Consider the following 19,040-nt stretch of genomic DNA (forward strand, 5'->3'; position numbering starts at 1 on the left):
ACACCAATCATGTGTGGGATGAGTTTTAATAATCTGTATTTTACATTCAAGGAATGTGAATTCCGAGAGGCGACAAAATACCGAACTCAGGGCGGAGGCACTGCAGGCTGGGTTGAGCCACCTGCGGCTCACTTGCTCTTTCTAGAGACCCTCAAGCGGGAGAACAGTTGTGGGTTACCGGCCCCCACCCACGTCCGGATGCCTTTGGCGGGAAAAAAGGTTTCCCTTCGACGTCCCGCCCCCAACCGGGCCCCGCCCCCGCCCTCCGGTGCCCCCGCCCCTCGATATTGCTAGACTTGGTTAGTCGGCCTTCTATGGGTGACTTGGCCAGACTCTGGCCTCGGCCCCACCTCTCGCTCGCAGGAGGGCTCCGAACGCGCCTCAGCCAATCGGCGCCCGCGGTTCGCTCCCCGCCTTCTCAAGCCTCGCCCCTGCCGTTAATCCTGGAAGCTTCCGCCGGGTGGGCTCAGAGCCACGCGGCGCGCCCGCGAGCTTTCCTCCCGGACCCGCCGCAGTTACCTCCCAGGGTCCCGGACCCCCGCCTTCCGCTTCCTAGGGGCCTGGATCTCCTCTCCTGGACTCAAAAGCCTGGCTCCCCTCTTCCCGGATCTCTGTCTCCCGCCCCCTGGATTCAGGCTCCCCAGCCTCGGTTTCCAGGACCCCGGCACTCCGGATCCCTGCCTCCCGGATCTGCGCTACCAGGACCTGACCTCTTGAGGACCTCTGCCGCTTGGACGCCTTCAGCCTTCCAGAGCCAAGGACCTCAGGTCCCAGCCTGATAAACTCTTGTATTCCCATCCCTGGGGCCGAGAAACCCAAGTGCTCCCAGATTTCGGGCGCCGGACACCACCTGGGAGAGCAGAAGAGCCTCAGCGCCCAGCTTGGGGATCTCAGACACCCCAGGAACCAAGGCGCTGTGAATTCCCAACTCCGGGGAACCTTCCAAAGTTCCAGCCTCCAGGCTGTGTTACAAAACTCTCCGTTCTAAGGAACGTCGGCGTCCCGGGAAGGAGACCCAAGCGCGCCCAGCTTCCAGGCGCTAAGGAACTCCGGGGCGTTCATCATGGTGGCCGATCCGCCTCGGGGAGACCCCAAGGCTGAGCCCACCGCGAACGGTGCCCCGACGTTGGTCCCTATGGAGGACCCCGGCGCAACAGGAGGCGGATGCGGCGGTTCCCGGGACCGGGTGCGCCGCTGCCTTCGCGCCAACCTGCTGGTGCTGCTGACCGTGGTGGCCGTCGTGGCAGGCGTGGCGCTGGGTCTGGGGGTCTCGGGGGCCGGCGGCGCGCTAGCTCTGGGCCCCGCGCGCCTGGCTGCCTTCGCCTTCCCCGGCGAGCTGCTGCTGCGCCTGCTGAAGATGATCATCTTGCCGCTGGTGGTGTGCAGCCTGATCGGCGGCGCCGCCAGCCTGGACTCGAGCGCGCTCGGCCGCCTGGGCGCCTGGGCGCTGCTCTTTTTCCTGGTCACCACGCTGCTGGCGTCCGCGCTCGGCGTGGGCTTGGCGCTGGCCCTGCAGCCGGGCGCCGCCTTCGCCGCCATCAACGCCTCGGTCGGGACCTCGGGCGCCGCGGAAGAGGCCCCCAGCAAGGAAGTCCTGGATTCGTTCCTGGATCTTGTGAGGTCAGACCCCGCCCGCCCGGTGGAGTCGGTGGGGGTGGGGGTGGGGAAGGGGTGCCTCAGCCACGTGGGGAGGGGACGCGTGTTAGGGATGGCGGGAGTGGCCACGTGCATCGGAGAGGGCATCCCCGGGGCCTGAGGAAGACAGGACAGGGTGGTGAGGGATGGTGATCGTGGCCCTCTGAGGGTCAGAGTACAGCGGGTGAGGACAGAGCCCTGGGAAAGGAGGCTTCTCATGTGGGCGCCCGGGGACATTAGCGGGGACCCTACAAGAAGGTGATTGGCGAGGAAGTCTTATAGAGGGAAGAAGGAGTAATGCTTGGGGGAGTTTGGGGAGGGAGGGGACATAGGAGGGGCTCCTGGGAGGGGAGAGGATCCTGGGGGTGAGGGGGGGCTTGGAAGGGGATTTGGGGGCTGCTAAAGGCCTCAGGATGGGGCTTCTGGATCAAGATTTGAGTCCAGGGTCAGACGGCTTGTAACCCCTGGGTGAGGAGTCCGAGGGGGATCAAGAGGAGATCTGACTGACCTCCAGCCCCAGGGCTCCCCACGCTACGTGTCACCGGGACATGACCAGGTTTTTTTCTCAGCCTCCCTTCCTGGCCCAGTTCAGCTGGGCCCTGGCAGCTTCCCTTTTATATGTTCCTGCTAAACCGTGCCACCTCCGAGACTTTCAGTTCTATTTCCTCCTGTCTGGGGAGGCTGTCTGGGCTTTCCCTCCACCCCCCCAAACCCACATGAGGCTGCACAGAAGGGGGCCAGTTAGAAAGAGAGCGGACTCTTTTCCTTCTGATCGCTGCTCCCCACCCAAAGCTCTCCCAGCTTAGAGGAGGGCAGACCCCTGGGTTGCCTTTGGGGCCTGCTGATTCAGTGTCTCCAGGCTGGTTGGGGACTTCCTGGAAGTGGCGGGAGGAAATGATGAGTCACGGAAGCGGGTTCTCCCAGCCGGTTGGGGGATCCATGACGGCTGAGATGAGAGACCTGGGGGCGGGTTTGGTGTCTAGAAGTCGCAGTGGGTGGGCGCCTCCTGGCTGGGGGAGATTAGCAGGGTCCTGACCCAGCCCTGCCGGGCCTGGATGGGTACAGGCCTTCTGGCCAATGGGCACACCCACTCGGAGGCTGTTGATGTGCACAGGCCTCCCCTGTGTGCCGAAATAGAAGGAACTGGCACTTGGCCAGCTCCTCAGAGACTTAGCTGGAACACCTCAGAACCGCACAGCTTTTTTTTTTTTTTTAAAGATTTTATTTATTTATTTGACAGACAGAGACCCAGCGAGAGAGGGAACACAAGCAGGGGGAGTGGGAGAGGGAGAAGCAGGCTTCACGCGGAGCAGGGAGCCCGATGCGGGGCTCGATCCCAGGACCCCGGGATCATGACCTGAGCCGAAGGCAGTCGCCTAACCGACTGAGCCACCCAGGCGCCCAGAACCGCACAACTTTATAGGCAGTTGGGCCACAGCTGGACACAGACACTCAGCCACAGCCGCGGCCTCTCACACTGACACATAGCCTTACACCAGTTGTCACGTGCACTCACACACACACACACACACACACACACACACACACACACAGGATACTAAGCATCCCTTTGCACAGCCACTCACGGATGCCAAGGACCACACCAGTACATCGAGCGTTGCTCAAACATCCATGCTCAAGACCCCATACACACCAACACCATCCCACGTATCTGAACACTAACCCGCACCCCCCACCGGATACCAACATTTGAGCAACATCATTGGTGGAGGGAGGACACCAGATTGCCGGGTGGTTAGAACTACGCAGCCGGCTGGCTGGGTTCAAATCCCAGCTCGGCCACTTACTAGCCAAGGCAAGTTTCTTTCCCTCTCTGTGCCTTGGTTCCCTCTTCTATAAAATGGGGACCAGAGGGCTGTCGTGAGGATCAAATGAGTGGATTTAGGGGTGCCCGGGCGGCTCAGTCGGTGAAGCGTCGGACTCTTGATCTCAGCTCGGGTCTCAATCCCAGGGTGGTGAGTTCAACCCCCGCGTTGGGCTCCGTGTTCGGTGGGGAGCCTACTTATTTATTTATTTTTAAAGATTTTATTTATTAGAGAGAGAGACAGAGTGAGAGAAAGAGAGCACAAGCGGGGTGAGGGGCAGAGGGAGAAGCAGACTCCCTGCTGAGCAGGGAGCCCGACGCGGGGCTCGATCCCAGGACCCTGAGATCATGACCTGAGCTGAAGGCAGATGCTTAACGACTGAGCCACCCAGGCGCCCTGCGGGGAGCCTACTTAAAAAAACAAAAAATAAAATAAATAAATGAGTGGATTTATGTCAAGCACTGCAAGGACTGTCGCCCCCACATTTGCTGTAATTTTCGTCCCACTCCGAGACATGCTCGCTGGGGTTTACCACACGCTGCTGCACAGATACACATTCATGACACACAGCCATCCCTTGTCACTCTGTCTTGCCACCTCTTTCCAACACACCCAGATCTTCCCCATACCCTGTGACCCACTCAGCCCGGGCCCCAAGGCCCGAGCGTTTCTCAGCCGTCCAGGAGGAAGTGGCTGATGCAAGATGCCCAGGGTATTAAGTTTGCTGCGTGGGGTGGAGCTGAGGCCTGGGTGACCCTGCCCCTGCCTGCCTTGGGAAGCCAGTGTTCCTCACCTCCTCCAGTCCACAATCCCTCGGGGCTGGCCGGGGCTAGCAGGCCAGCCTGTGGGGCCCTAGGAGGCCAGCTCAGACTCCCCACCCCCTGGAAAAGTGTGCGGGCCAGGGCCCAACTCTGCCAGGCCACAGCCAGCCTGAGGCCTAGGTGGCGACCACACTTGGGTGCCAACGGGGCCTCCAAGATTCTTCCCATCCCAAGAGGCCAACGCAGCCTCTCATACACATTCCCCTCCCAACCTCCCCTCCCTCCCCGGGGTATTTAATAACGTGCCCCCCTCCGTGTCTGTCTTCGCAGAAATATCTTCCCCTCCAACCTGGTGTCCGCGGCCTTCCGCTCAGTGAGTCCTTGGGGGTATGTCCCGAGGGGTGGGGGGCGGGCTGGGAGGGAGACAGCCAGTTGCAGCCCCTGGGTGCCTGCTTTTGGGTGGTCTCTGAAACCCCTCCATGCCCCTCACCAAGACAGGAGAATATGAGTTCTGAGCCCCTTCTGGGTTCTAATTCTAGCTGTGTCACCCTGGGCAAGTGCCTTTGCCTCTCTGAGCCTCGGTTTCCGCCTCTGGAAAATGGGCACATGGTATGAAAATCCCTCCTCAGTGGGGTTACTGGCAGGATGCAAGGAGATGGTGTTTAGGGGTGCTTAGGGCTGGCTTAGAGCACTGTTAGCGCCAGGAAGGGGTGGGGAAGCCTCTGTGGCAGTTGATGCTGACTCTTGCCCACCCTCACCTGCAGTACAGTACCTCCTATGAAAACAGATGGATCAATGGAACCAAGGTGAAGGTGAGAGCAGGGGAAGGGGGGTGGGGCCCCATCCCTCGGCCCATTGCGGGGGTTTTTCCATTTTGTTCCCACCCCAGCCTTTGTTTGCCCCCCCCCCACACCGGGGGTCTTCTGACATTCGGTGGTATTTGTTTTATACTCTCTGCAGCCGCTGCCCAATTTCTATCTTTTCTAGTCTCTCCATTTTTGCCCCTTTCTTCTCCCTCCCCGGTGCAGGCTTCTTTTCTGCCCCTGGCTCCCCTTCTCCCACCTACCCTCAGCCTGGTACAAAGTAGTCCTTCCAAAGCACAAACCTGACCCTGTCTCTCCCCTACCCAGAGCCCCTTTATGCTCCCTAGTGCCCTCGGAAGCAAGCCCAGGCTCCTTGCCACATTCCATGGGACCCTGCGAAGTCAGGCTTCTGCCCAGCCGCCCACCCAGCCTCATGTTTTGACTCTGGCCGGCCTATTCCAGCCACAGTGGGTTTCTTTCTGCTCTTTGAATGCCCAAGGTGCTCTCATTTCCAGACGGTTGCACATTGTTTCCCCTCTCCAGAACCTTCTACCACCCCTCTTGACCTGGTTAATCCTCCTGTTCTCCAGCTCTCAGCCCCTTCCTCCACGAAGCCCTCCCTGATTCCCCCCCCACACCACCTACCAAGCTGGCATCCCCCCTCAGTTCCGACACTCCCTTGGGTTTCCCTATTCCAATCACTCTGAGTGGTCCCTGGTGACAGGTCTATTTCTCCTGGACTTGGACTGTGAGCCTTGGGAGGAAGGGACAAATGAGCTCCAGGAGCTGTTTGGTCCGCGTTGGGTCCCAGCAGGGCCCAGGACAGGCCCTTAGTGACTGTTCAGGTTGACCGAGCGTCCTCCTCCCATCCCAATCTGTTCCTTGCTCAAAGGTGCCCATTGGCGATGAGGTGGAGAGTATGAACATCCTGGGCCTGGTGGTATTTGCCATTGTCTTTGGTGTGGCCCTGCGGAAGCTGGGGCCTGAGGGAGAGCTGCTCATCCGCTTCTTCAACTCCTTTAATGACGCCACCATGGTGCTGGTCTCCTGGATCATGTGGTAGGTGGTGGTGGGGGGGGCGATGTGGGATGGGGCAACCCTCCATCCAGCCAGATGGCCTGGATTCACACCCAGCATTGACCATCCCCTGGCTATGTGACTTTGGGCAAGTGATCCTACCCTGTCTGTGCCTCAGTGTCTTCATTATAAGATGAGGACTATGTAGTATTCCATGGGAGCTGAGACTGACGCCAGCACCTTCTGGATCCTCCTGGAAGGTGACAAAAAGCCAGCCAAGCTGTGGCCACAACTTAGCGAATGCATCTCCACTGCAGAGATTTGAATGGGATCAAATGTCCGAGTTACCATGAAGATGAAATGAGTAATAGGTGGTCTAGGTAAAGCACTTGTAAAGTGTTTTAAATGTCTAGCGCCTCCTGAGCATTTACTTACTGTTAGCTATGATCACTATCATTATGACTTCCCACCTGGAAGCCCTATAACAAGTGACTTAGCTCGCTCTGCCTCGGTTTCCCCATCTGGAAAATGGGACTGACAGTACCAGGCACAAATGAGTGTGAAGTTCTTGGGATACCACCTGGCCTATAGCATGTCGACAGTAAACAGTATTGGCTAATATTTATCAGATAGTCACTTGTATAACTTCTGGGCTCATCCCACGGGCCGGAGCTTGGGCAGTTGGCCAAACGTAGCTGCACAGGTGGCTGGCCAACGGGGCCTTTCTTCTGCTACCAAAGAGCAGAAGGGGTTTGGGCGACAACTAGCCATAGTGATCAAACCGGGAAGGCAGTCTTGGGAGGCCTCCTGGCTGGGAGGCAGGAGCACCCCTGGGATCATCACTGCAGGAGGGGGTGATAATAATTCCAGCAGAAGTTTATAGATCACTTATTGTGTACAAAGAGCTTTCAAGGCACTTCCCCTGGCACCCCTTTTCCTCCAACATTCCTATGAGGCTGGTAGCCTAAATGTCCCTGTTTTTTTTTTTTTTTTAAAGATTTAAATTTTTTTTTTTTTTTTTTAAAGATTTTATTTATTTATTTGACAGAGACAGCGAGAGCAGGAACACAAGCAGGGGGAGTGGGAGAGGGAGAAGCAGGCCTCCCGCTGAGCCGGGAGCCCGATGTGGGACTCGATCCCAGGACCCCGGGATCATGACCTGAGCCGAAGGCAGTCGCTTAACCAACTGAGCCACCCAGGCGCCCAAATGTCCCTGTTTTATAGACCTATTAGATTTCAATTCAACTGTAGCTACAGAGGACTAAAATAGGAGCTTGTGTGGGATTGTGGTAAAGGTTCAATTGTGTTCCAGGGCTCAGCCCATCATAAATGCTTCGTATCTGCGGGTTGTTATTAAGACCCGAGTGACGGACTTTTTAGTTTTCATGATGTGGTGAGAGATTGTATCAGTTTTTTTTTTCTTTTAAAGATTTTATTTATTTGACAGAGAGATACACAGCGAGAGGGGAACACAAGCAGGGGGAGTGGGAGAGGGAGAAGCAGGCTTCCTGCGAGCAGCGAGCCCGATGTGGGGCTCGATCCCAGGACCCCGTGATCAGGACCTGAGCCGAAGGCAGACACTCAACGACTAAGCCACCCAGGCGCCCCGATTGTATCGGTTTAAATCATCCTCGCTGCTGTAACAAACGAACCAGAACATGTAAATGACTCACTCATGGGGGCCATGTGTTCCGTCCAAATCTGGTTAGTGATTCAACTCCAAGCGAGCGATAGGAACCCCCAGGCTTCTTTATCTCCCTGCTGTTTTCAAGGGGAAAGAGCTTGGAGGATGGCAGGGAAGGTGCCCAAACCTCAGCACACATCATGTTTCCTGCCCACAAGGGAGCCTGTGGTCAGGCTGTGTACTGAGCACCAAGCCTGGTCCTGCGTGGACACACAGTCAGAGGCCGCAATCTGTCTCCTGGGCACTTAGGTATGCCCCTGTGGGCATCTTGTTCCTGGTGGCTGGCAAGATCGTGGAGATGGAGGACGTGGGGATGCTCTTCGCCAGTCTCGGCAAATACATCCTGTGTTGTCTGCTGGGCCATGCCATCCATGGGCTCCTGGTGCTGCCTCTCATCTATTTCCTCTTCACCCGCAAAAACCCCTACCGCTTCTTGTGGGGCATCATGACAGCGCTGGCCACTGCCTTCGGGACCTCTTCTAGGTATGGCTTTGGGGCCGACTAGTGCAGGATTTTTAAGCTTAAGAGGCCTGGAGTGGGTATCAGTATCTGGAGACCCTTGACATTTTATCATCTGGGGACACTGGATCTGGATATAGGGGCCATACTTTTGTGAGTTTCTCATAAGGTTCTATTCTCCCCCATTAGAAAACCACTGTCTTAGAGAGAGATTTCTTCTTCTTTCCTTCCTGGGAACCCCTCCTCCTCCACAAGGCCTGGCCCTGGGGGCAGTGGTCTAGCGCTCCACTCTGGATCTAATCATTTAGGAGCCCTTTCCACCCTCTTCTAGGTATTTTGTCCACCTGTGCCCTCAGAACCCGGCCCTCCCCACAGCAGGGTTCCTCAGAGAATAGCAATTCTTAGCCAAGATCTATTATTGGTGGAGCAGGGAGGGAGTGTGGGTCAGCGAGCTCCAAGGCATTATAGAATTTCGGTTTGAATTTTTATGTGTATTTTGAAGGATAGCAGCCTGTACTCTTCCAGGGGGTCCAGGACTCCTATATTTTGGAATCCTGGCATTCTGCAGGATCCCAGGGGCCTCTGGCTCTGGGAAGAGAAGGGCATGGGCATGGAGAGCTGGGGAAGGCTGGGCGTGGTGGGGGTGGGGTCTAGGCTGGTGGGCGGAGCCTGTAGTGCGCTGATTGGCCAGTGGGTTAGTCGACTGGGCGGGGCCTCGGCAGGGGGCGGGTCACGCGCTGACTGACAGGGCCGCCCCTCAGCTCCGCTACGCTGCCCCTAATGATGAAGTGCGTGGAGGAGAGGAATGGCGTCACCAAGCACATCAGCCGCTTCATCCTACCCATCGGTGCCACGGTCAACATGGATGGTGCGGCGCTCTTCCAGTGTGTGGCCGCGGTGTTCATTGCACAGCTCAACCAGCGATCCCTGGACTTTGTGAAGATCATCACCATCCTGTGAGTGTGGGGTGGCTGTGGCCAGGACCCCCCCCTCGGCCCCTCTGACACCTCCCCCCAGCGTGGATGCGGGCTGGAGGGAGCCAGCTTCCCATGCCGCCGAGGCCCCTCTCCCTGACCTCCGCTCTCTTCCCCCAGGGTCACCGCCACGGCGTCCAGTGTGGGTGCCGCGGGCATTCCCGCTGGAGGCGTCCTCACCCTGGCCATCATCCTGGAGGCAGTCAACCTGCCAGTTCGGGACATCTCCTTGATCCTGGCTGTGGACTGGCTGGTGTAAGTGTGGGTTTGGGGCTTCCGGGGCCTAACGGGTACACCCCCCAGGGAAAGGGGGTGAACAGGAGGGTCATTGAGAGCCTGTGGACAGGAGAGGAGAGCAAGAAAGGGGATGGTGTCTTGAATGTTCTAATCAGAGGGAACGAAGGGATCTTGGGTTCTAAGAAGAACCCCAGAGAGGTAGTGTGCCCCAGTGGTTAATATATTGAGTGGATTCTTAGGCCAGGCTGCTTGTGTTCAAATCCCAGGGCCACCTCTGCTAGCTAATGTGACCCAGGTTGAGTCCTTCATCGCTGGTCTCAGTTTCTCCATCCGTAAAATGGAGAGAATGGAATGGTCTCTCCTTGAGGATCAGATGACGGAAACATGTAACTCCCTTATAAGAGCCCCTGGTCAGAGTTACTACTTCTCAGCCACATCACTCCTAGGTATAATGCCAAGAGAATTGGAAACATGTTCACAAAAACTTGTACATGAACGTTCGTAGTGGCATTATTTATAATGGCAAACAGGTGGAAACAACCCAATGTCCATCAACTGATGAATGGATACATAAAATGTCATATATCCATAACAATGAAATATCATTCAGCAATAAAATTGAATGAAGCATGGACATATGTACACGCTACCACGTGGTGGACCCTTGAAAACCTCATGCTAAGTGAAAGAAGGCAGAACACAAAGGACCACATATCATGATTCCATTTCTATGTGATGTCCAGGATAGGCAAATCTGTAGACCCTAGGTTAGCAGTTGCCAGGGGCCGGGGAAGGAGGGAACGGGGGATAACTGCTTGGTGGGTGTGGGGTGTCCTTTTAGAGCAATGACAATGTCCTGGAATTAAGTAGCAGTGATGGTCGTACCACTCTGAATATACTAAAAACCACTGGGTTGTATACCTTTTTCTTTTTTTGAGAGAGAGAGAGCATGCGCATGTGTGAGGGAGGGGACACGGGGGAGGGGCAGAGGGAGGGAGAATCTTAAGCAGGCTCTGCACTTAGTGTGGAGCCCGACGAAGGGCTCGATCTCATAACCCTAAGATCATGACCTGAGCCGAAATAGAGTCGGACATCCAACCAACTGAGCCACCCAGGTGTCCCTGGATTGTATACTTTTGAAGGGTGAATTTGGGGCGCCTGGGTGGCTCAGTCGGTTAAGCGTCTGCCTTCAGCTCAGGTCATGATCTCACGGTCTTGGGATTGAGTCCGTGTTGGGCTCCCTGCTTGGTGGGGGGTCTGCTTCTCCCTCTCCCTCTACCCCTCCCTCTGCTCGTGCTCTCTCTCTCTCTCACTCTTTCTCTCAAATAAATAAAATCTTTTTTTTTTAAAGGGTAAATTTTATGGTATGTGAATTATACCTCAATTTTCTAAAATGGCACACACACAAAGTATAAAGAGGAAGGGAAAAGAGCTCTTTAGAAAGGCCTGAGTGAGGGGGAGGGGGGATTGGTTAGCCCGGTGATGGGTATTGGTGATGTGTATTAAGGAGGGCACGTACTGCATGGAGCACTGGGTGTTATATGAATGCAATGGATCTTGGATCACCACATCAAAAACTAATGATGGTGACTAACATAACATAATAAAATTTAAAAAATTTTTTTAAATTTTTAAAAAATTAAAAAAAAAAAAAAGAAAGGCCTGAGTGAGAAAGTAGTATTTCAGGGGGAAGAGGAGAGGTTGGATGGGTCTTCTGAGGCCCCAAGAGAAGGGAGGGGTGACTTTTTGAGGTTCCAGGAGGAGCAAATCTTGTGTTTTATTGGAAGAAGAATCGTTTGGGCTCCAGGGAGGATGGAGGAGGGGATCTTTGGGGTTCTGAGGCAGAGAAAATGTGGGATACTTTGGGATTCCACAGGAAAGAAGAGAGGTGAGAGGTAGGGAGCTTTTTGGATTCTGGATGAAAAGATCTTTGAGGTTCTAGGAGGAAGGGATATTGGAGATCCTGGGAAGATGGAGGGATGAGCTGGGTCTAGGATCAGGGTTCCATGAAGGAGGGTGCCATGGGGACTCCAGGCTTTGCGGGGAGAAGCGGGAGGGTTGAGTGCTACCCTCTCCCCTCCCACTCACTTCCCTGTCACTCCTGCCTCTTCAGGGACCGGTCCTGTACCGTTCTCAACGTGGAAGGTGATGCCTTTGGGGCGGGACTCCTCCAAAATTACGTGGATCGCTCAGAGTTGCAGAGCTCGGTGCCAGAGTTGATCCAAGTGAAGAGCGAGATGCCCCTGTCTCCCCTGCACGTCCCTACAGAGGAGGGGAACCCCCTCCTCAAACGCTGTCCCGGACCTGCGGGGGATGCGGGCCACTGCGAGAAGGAATCAGTTATGTAAACCCCATAGGGACGTTCCCTGCCCTGATGGGGCCACTGTGGACATTGGGATCATGAAGTGGGGCTCTGGAGGCCCTGCCTGCACACTCGGGGGACCCAGGGGCCTCAGCTGATGCCCCGCCCCACGACATCAGATCTGGGAGACCTCAATGCTGGGGTAGATGTGTATGTGTGTGTCTCTCCCCAGATCTCCCCCAGTCCTCAATTCCTGTTCCCACCCAAAGCTAGGAAACAAGATGGAGAAATAGTGTAAATGTGGGCTTCTGCCCTCTGCGAGGAAGGATGTTCCAATGGGTTTGCTGGCTATTTTGGTGGCTGTAACTGTGTGTGTGTGTGTGTGTGTGTGTGTGTGTGTGTTGTGACTCTACGGTACATCCCATCCTGTCCCCAGGCCCTCTGTTCCCTCCATAGTAACAAACACTCCAGGGGACCCTGCCGGGGTGGGGGACACCAAGGACAAAGACTGCTGTCACTCCAAAGGACCTTTTTGAGCAATAAAGTTGTGAAGCGTATCTCATCAGATGTTTTTAAGACTAAAAGCACGAGCCACACAGAAAAAACAAACACGAAAAATCGGGCTTCGTTGACATAAAATAGCTGTTCATCAAAAAACCCCACTGGAGAAACCACGATGAGCTGCCACTGCACACCTGTTGGAAAGGCAGAAAGCAAGTGCCGAGTGTGGCTGAGGAAGTAGAGCGACTGAATAGAGCCCCACACTCTGCGGGCGGGAATGCACAACAGTCCAGACACTTGGGAAAAGTTGCTGGGCAGTTTCTTACCAAGTCAACATAATACACTTACTAACAGCTCAGGAGTCCCACTTACCAAAGAGAAGAAAAAACTTCGGTCCACCCAAAGCCCAGTACACAAATGTCTATGGCTGCTCTCCCCATAATTGCCAAAATTTGGAAATGCATCAATTGATAGAGGAGTACAAATATTATGATGGATGGCCACTCAGCAAAAAAAAAAAAGATCTATTCCATTTGGATATGCATCCCATGGATAACATTTTGAGTGAAAGCTGGAAACAGTGTATGCTACCTAGTTCCGTTTCTATGAAGGTGTGGAACGGGCTAAACTGGTCTATTGTGAGAGAAATCCAAACAGTGATGACCTATGAGGGTGACTTCGTGACTGGGAAGGGGCCCAGGGAAACTTCACGATGTAGCAAACCCGTATCTTGAGGCGGGTGTTGCTTACACAGACCTATACGTTTGGAAAAATTCGCCTGTACACTGAAGATCTGCATTTTATTTTTTATTTTTATTTTTATTTTTTAAAAAGATTTTATTTATTTGACAGACACAGTGAGAGAGGGAACACGAGCAGGGGGAGTGGGAGAGGGAGAAGCAGCCTCTCCACTGAGCAGGGAGCCCAATGCGGGGCTGGATCCCAGGACCCTGGGATCATGACCTGAGCCAAAGGCAGACGCTTAACGACTGAGCTACCCAGGCGCCCCGAAGATCTGCATTTTAGCCTATGTATACCATCTCCCAGTTGAGAAACTTTGTACGACTCCAGGGAAGAAATTGATTTTCCAGTGTAACCACCCACATAGGAATGCGGGTGTCCCTTGATACTTGAAACTCTCACTATCCAAACAGTGCCAGTAAGGACTTGTCCCCTCCCTTTTTTAAAACCCTGAATTTGCCGTTTGAATAAAAAACCCTGCTGTGCAACTGTTTTTATTTTTATTTTTTTTTAAAGATTTTATTTATTAATTCGAGACACAGAGATACAGAGAGAGCATGAGCGGGGGAGCGGCAGAGGGAGAAGCAGGCTCCCCGCTGAGCCAGGAGCCAGACGTGGGGCTCGGTCCCAGGACCCCCGGGATCATGACCCAAGCTGAAGGCAGATGCTTAACCATCTGAGCCACCCAGGCGCCCTGTGCAACTGTTTTTAAGTCCCGTTTGAGTCCAGGATGTGGATGACACCAATCGCGCCTCACCCGCTCTAACAATCCTGCCTTGTACATTGCTGAAACATGTTACACATTACTGATCATTATCTTCCCCTCCCAGAGCCCTATGTAGGCTCCTGCCAGGTACCTGGAGGCACCCCCAATCTGAGTTCAATTACAGATGGTATCTTGAGTATCTTCAGCATTTTTGGGGGGGGGGGATATTTAGTTACATCTCCTGATCCTTGCAGTGTGGAAGGAAAATATAATTCATATCTGATTCGGTGCAAAATTGTGTATTGCACACAAACATAACCACTAATGAGTTCATTAAGTGTTGAATAATGAAGTAATTGACGTTTTCAATGCTTTCTATTACGCCAAAATCCTTGGTGGGTGGTTATAAAAGTGTTTTGAGTTTTAATGGTATTTGGGGAAATTAGTTGGGATTGTTGGAAGGAGCTGGGAGTGCATTACTTTCCCCACTTAAAATAGTTGTTTATCTTTAAATTTTCTTTTTCTTTTTTAAAAAATATTTTATTTTATTTATTTGACAGAGAGAGAGAGAGAGAGAGAGAGAGCAGGAACACAAGCAGGGGAAGCGAGAGAGGGAGAAGCAGGCTTCCTGCCGAGCAGGGAGCCTGATGCGGGACTCGATCCCAGGATCCTGGGATCACGACCTGAGCCGAAGGCAGACGCTTAACGACTGAGCCACCCAGGCGCCCTATCTTCAAATTTTCTATTTAATGCTTTTGGGGAATGGATCAGATTATGAAGGATGCCTGTCTACAGAGATACACACATGTGTAATATATCCCATATCCTATATGTACAATATGTATACATATAAGGAATCCATAACTAGGCCAAGTTCCAATTTCCCTGTTTTTCGATTCCATTTTCTTTTTTTTTTTTTTTTTAAAGATTTTATTCACTTATTCATGAGAGACAGAGAGAGAGAGAGAGGCAGAGGGAGAAGCAGGCTCCCAAGGAGCAGGGAGCCCGATGCGGGACTCGATCCCAGGACCCTGGGACCATGACCTGAGCCGAAGGCAGACGCTTAACCATCTGAGCCGCCCAGGCGCCCTCGATTCCATTTTCAAGACTTACTGGGCACATGCCACTAATTTGCCTAAGACACTGATCTGGGTCATTTAAAAAAGTCTGGAACTGGGCGCCTGGGTGCCTCAGTCGTTAGGCGTCTGCCTTCAGCTCAGGTCATGATCTCAGGGTCCTGGGTTCGAGCCCCGCATTGGGCTCCCTGCTCCGCGGGAAGCCTGCTTCTCCCTCTCCCACTCCCCCTGCTTGTGTTCCCTCTCTCGCTGTCTCTCTCTCTGGCAAACAAATAAATAAAATCTTTAAAAATAAAGAATCAAAAATCTGGAACTATTTCAAGCCTCCTGAGTGTGGACAGGGGCTCGCAGACCCGGTCCCCACTCGGATGTGCACTCCACGAGGGAGCCACCTCTGTCCTGTTCACCACTGTCTGCTCAGAGCACAGCATGGGGCCTTGCACTTAGTAGGCACTCAATAAATATTTGCGGAATGAATGAATCGGGCTCCAGCTACAGAGCCACCTGCCTAGAAGAGGCTGTTATCTGGTTGAGATCCTGTTTCTGCTGCCCCCCAGCCCTGTCGCCTTACCTAAGCACGGTGGAGTCTCGCCCTCTGGTGACTATGGCTCTGTTATGCTTCACCCCAAGGCCACTGGTGAAGGTTACATAAGAAAAGAAGGAAAAGGGGTGCCTGGGTGGCTCAGTCGGTTAAGTGTCTGCCTTCAGCTCAGGTCATGATCTCAGGGTCCTGGGATCGAGCCCCGCATCGGGCTCCCTGCTCCGCGGGAAGCCTGCTTCTCCCTCTCCCACTCCCCCTGCTTGTGTTCCCTCTCTCGCTGTCTGTCAAATTAATAAATAAAATCTTTAAAAAAAAAAAAAAAAGAAGAAAAGAAGGAAAAGCACCTGGACAGACATCCTCTGGGGCCCGGCTCCCGCCTCCCTCTCCCTTTCTCCATGGCTCCACCCACCCCTTTTTTGGGGACACCCCTCTTGCTCCTTCGAAGGAGTCTAGCTTGGGAGGGAGTCCTCACACTAGCCCTGCATTGGGCCAGGATGGGGGGCTGGCAGGCACAGGGTAATCACACCTTTGTCTTTTTTTTTTTAAGATTTTTAAATTTTTTATTAGAGAAAGTACAAGCAGGGGGATCGGCAGGTAGAGGGAGAGGGAGAAGCAGGCTCCCCGCTCAGCAGGGAGCCCGACGTGGGACTCGATCCCAGGACCCTGAGATCATGACCTGGGCTGAAGGCAGCCGCTTAACTGACTGAGCCACCCAGGCACCCCACACCTTTGTCTTTCCTTGCGACAGTGTTACTAGGCCTGTTGGACTCCCTCTCCCAATCTTTTTTTGGGGGGGGAGGATGTCAACCTTATTAAGGTATAATTTGCATACAATAAAGTGTATCCATGAAAGGAAGTGTTTGGATAAAATTGACAGATGCAGGGACACCTGGGTGGCTCAGTTGGTTAGGTGACTGCCTTCGGCTCAGGTCATGATCCTGGAGTCCCGGGATCGAGTCCTGCATCGGGCTCCCTGCTCAGCTGGGAGTCTGCTTCTCCCTCTGACCCTCCCCCCTCTCGTGTGCGCTCTCGCTCACTCATTCTCTCTCTCTCAAATAAATAAATAAATAAATAAAATCTTAAAAAAATTGACAGATGCATAGATAGTGAAAACCACCACAATCAAGATACATGATATTCCCAGCACGCCCAAATATCCTGGTGCTCCTTTGCATTCTGTCCCTCCCTCCGCCCCCAGGCCCAGGCAACCACTGATCTGCTTTGGGTCACTGAAGATTAGTTTGCCTCTCCTAGAATTTCACATTAGTGGAATCCTGTAGCAGGTAGCTTTTCGCATCCTGTTTCTTTTACTTAGCATAATGCCTTTGAGATTTAGTCATGTTTGTGTACATATCGGTTTATTCTTTTTTTTTTTAAAGATTTTATTTATTTATTCATGAGAGATAGAGAGAGAGAGGCAGAGGCAGAGGGAGAAGCAGGTTCCCCGCGGAGCAGGGAACCCGATGTGGGACTCGATCCCAGGACCCCGGGATCATGATCTGAGCCGAAGGCAGACACTTAACCGACTGAGCCACCCAGGCGTCCCTTCCTTTTTGTTTTTAATCACTGACGAGTATTCCACTGTTTGGGTGCAGGTTTGTGTATCCACCCACCTGACAGGGACACTGGGTGGTTTCTGGTTTGGGGCTATCGTATATAAAGGTGCGTATGTCCACAGGTGGTTTGCCAGCCATTGACTTTCCATAGTGAATCTTTTGTAATGCCCAGGGAGGATACACAAATATTTACTGCTTGGTAAAGGGAGCAGAGCATCCAATAGCGGTAGAGACTTGAACCTCCTTCCCTCTGGCTGTGCCCAGTGTTAACCCCTTGGTTGCTGGGGGTAGGGTGGGGGGAGAGAAGTCCAGGGAGTCCCCATGGAAAGCCAGGGAGGTAATAACAGGGGATCCATGGCGATGACCGTTTACCAACAGATCAGTAATCTATAATGTAATATTTTCATGCTTTAACCACATCACGGCCACGTGTTGGCTTGTCAGCTCTGGGAAAATCCTCTGGGCTCTGCTGAAATGAAGGTCATAGATCCTATAACCTACCTGCACATGATTTTATGTTATTTATTTTTTAAAGTTTATTTATTTTATTTTTTTAGTCATCTCTACCCCCAACGTGGGGCTTGAACTCACGGCCCTGAGGTCAAGAGTCGCATGCTCTTTCCGACTGAGCCAGCCAGGTGCCCCTGGGGCTCAGATAATTCTTAACCAAGTTTTTCCACGTGAGGCTAAAATTTGGTTAATATGCACTAGTATGGATGTGCTGGTTTTTACAATATCGAAATACTTCTGTTCTGGCTGGCTAATCATGCAAAAGGAATTGAGAAAGTACTAAAATTCAGTAATAACATATCCTAATATAAACTCATTAATTCAAGTTAATTGCTGCGATAGGTTTTCGGTCCTATTACTACCTAGTCGATAATAAAGGTACTGAATACACAAAGCTGTCAGGCAGTTTTATAAAGGCTACAAAAGTTTTTAGTGTAATTGTTATTAGTTCAGGAACAATGAAGAGAGGAGAAAACACCAAAACCCTATGGATGGTGCTAAGAGAAATTCTTTATCTGTTGAGACCCCAAGCCACCTAATGGCATTCAGTTTAATGGGAAGTTGCCAGAAGCACTTGATGTGGTTTTCTTATCAAATCACAGCTAAGCCAGGGTTATTTTATATATATTTAATATAATAAATAAAGTAGTTAAATAAGTGAATATATATGTGTATATATATATTTAGCGTGTCAATCAAGAAATTGCACCAACAATTTCTAAGTAAGTTTCTAAATAAAACAAAATCATTGCATGATTTAAGAATGATTTGAGCTTCAGCTTATGTTCTTGGCAAACAATTTAAAGAAATATGTATATATAGAGAGATCGTTCCCATTCTTCAGAGAAGAAAAAAGAAATATTTAAACATTTTGATGCATATATTGACGTATATATTAATTTATATCACTGTACCAGTTGCAAACGATTTTGAACATCACACTTCCTTCATGAATGTCCAACGGGACATTTCAAAACCGTATGTGACAAGGGCCAATGCTTTATTATGTGAAGATGCCCTGCATATTATGACATCTCCATCCCTGGGCTATGCCTCCCAAGAGCCAAAAGCACCACCCGATCACAGTGATAACCCAAATCATCCCCATATGTTTCCAGAATGCTCCATGGAAACCTAACAGTCTCTGGGAGCCATTTGCGGGTTCAGTGGCTAAAAACAGAGGCTGTGTTCTAAGAAATCGGACTTTGGATGTGGGAGCCACGTTTGAGAGTGGGCCAGATTTGCATTTATCTTCTGTTGCGATTTAAGAAAACATTTCTAGCTTCTCTTGCAAAACCAAAGCGATCTGCCAGACCATCGGGAAAGAGATGGCCAGATGGCAGAGGATTTGAGGAAGTGAGAAGGGGACAGTGGGGGAGGGGCTTGGCCGGCCAATGCTGAGGCTGGTCTGTGACGCCTCCTCCTCCAAGGGCTTCCCGCTTCTGCAGTATCACCCCTTCCCCACACCCAACCTATAGGTTTGGGGAGGCAGTGACTTGCCTAAGATCACAAAGAAAATAAGTGGCCGTGCCAGGAGCCAAACCCAGCCTTGATTCCTGAGCCCGTTCTACTCAAGTGGCTCACAGCACCCCTGGGGGGTGAGCGTTCATGACCCGCATTTCCCAGGTGCAAAGCAGAGGTTCAGAGAGGGAGAGTGACCATGGCCCAAATTCCCAACGGGAGAAAGGGGGTGTGGCAGCGCTGGGTTTTG

General features: G+C 52.4%; 1 protein-coding gene across 1 annotated transcript; it reads left to right on the forward strand.

Annotated features, from left to right (window-relative positions):
* The first annotated feature begins 922 nt into the window (after positions 1 to 922).
* Positions 923 to 12,714, forward strand: SLC1A5 (solute carrier family 1 member 5). The gene is made up of 8 exons (XM_021681182.2): positions 923 to 1,620; positions 4,553 to 4,595; positions 4,987 to 5,034; positions 5,918 to 6,084; positions 7,976 to 8,209; positions 8,947 to 9,141; positions 9,280 to 9,414; positions 11,510 to 12,714. The coding sequence occupies exons 1-8, from the start codon at positions 1,064 to 1,066 to the stop codon at positions 11,742 to 11,744; spliced, it is 1,614 nt and encodes a 537-aa protein (XP_021536857.1). The 5' UTR covers positions 923 to 1,063; the 3' UTR covers positions 11,745 to 12,714.
* Positions 12,715 to 19,040: the final 6,326 nt, after the last annotated feature.

This window comes from Neomonachus schauinslandi, chromosome 16, assembly GCF_002201575.2.
Source record: "Neomonachus schauinslandi chromosome 16, ASM220157v2, whole genome shotgun sequence".
NCBI lineage: Eukaryota > Metazoa > Chordata > Mammalia > Carnivora > Phocidae > Neomonachus > Neomonachus schauinslandi.